Raw genomic sequence first — 1,143 nt, 5'->3', positions numbered from 1 at the left:
TTCGTTTTATGTTGACGTTATAATTGTGTTGAAGTTGTCCATTGTGCCATCTAAAACCTTGTTTCACAGCTTAGAACTTATCCGACCATCTTTCGTTCAAAGATTTACAAGCTGGGTTTTAAATTTACCTGTGAGAGCTATTTTAAAAGTACATATAATATATATCGCCACAAGGGATGGTTTACAAATCTTCTCTTTTTTTTTTTTTAGAAAAACTTATCCTACAAAATGGCTTCCCGAGCTGTGGCGATTTTTTGGTTTCTTAGTACAGCTACTCTCTTGGCTGGTGAGACTATGATCCTAACAGTACCTCTTTCTGACAATACCAACCTTGTCTTAAGTCCAGTGGCTACCCAGTTTTCTTGTGAGAACAAGACATACGGCTACTACGTTGACGTAGAGGCAGCTTGTAAAGTTTATCACATTTGTAATCCTTACATTGCAGAACAGGGACAGGAAAAGGTCATTCAGTACGTCCACTACAGTTTTTACTGCCGGGAAGAAACAATTTTCAACCAGGCTACGCTAGCCTGTGAACCACCCGAACAAGCTATTCCTTGCGGACAGACCCCAGTATACCATTCAGATGCTAACCATAACGTTAATCCTGAACCAGAGTCATCGTAACTAAATTTCTGGCTTCCAATTTCAACGAGAAAATAAAGTAGAAAAAAGCAGAATTCTTAAATGCCAAAGTTTTAATCTGTAATTGCTAGAGTTCTGTTGTGTATATAGTGTTGGTAACAGATTTTCTTATACATAATGCACATTTTTCTGGACTTACAATGCTTTATTATAAAGTTGTGAATGATAATAATTGTCTCTCTCTCTTTTTAATAAACGTTTGTATCTTAAGGAATGCAAAGTGTGTGGTCGATCAATAAACAGATGAACTCGAATTTAAAAGGAAAAGGGTTATACAACTAAGCATTTTCATCTATGCCAAAGAGATTATAACAGTATCGAATTTATTATGAAAGTTTACAATATTGTACGGATATCTACGATCATTATATGATATTAGGTTTGTAGGTAATGCGTAATAAACAACTTCGGGGGGAAATATCTTGGCTTTTACTACAAATATTCAAACCTAAAGACTGGAAGAGTCTAAATAAAAATAACACTAATCTTTTTTCACAA

At 35.0% G+C, this 1,143-nt stretch overlaps 1 protein-coding gene across 1 annotated transcript; it reads left to right on the top strand.

Moving 5' to 3' along the window:
* Positions 1-228: 228 nt before the first annotated feature.
* LOC106467798 lies at positions 229-627 on the top strand. The gene has a single exon (XM_013928176.1). It carries the CDS (start codon positions 229-231, stop codon positions 625-627), a length of 399 nt encoding a protein of 132 aa, XP_013783630.1.
* The last annotated feature ends 516 nt before the right edge of the window (positions 628-1,143 follow it).

This window comes from Limulus polyphemus, unplaced genomic scaffold (genome assembly GCF_000517525.1).
Source record: "Limulus polyphemus unplaced genomic scaffold, Limulus_polyphemus-2.1.2 Scaffold2744, whole genome shotgun sequence".
Classification (NCBI taxonomy): domain Eukaryota; kingdom Metazoa; phylum Arthropoda; class Merostomata; order Xiphosura; family Limulidae; genus Limulus; species Limulus polyphemus.
The sequence above is the reverse complement of the archived record's forward strand: the minus strand, read 5'-3'. Positions and strand labels throughout refer to the sequence as shown.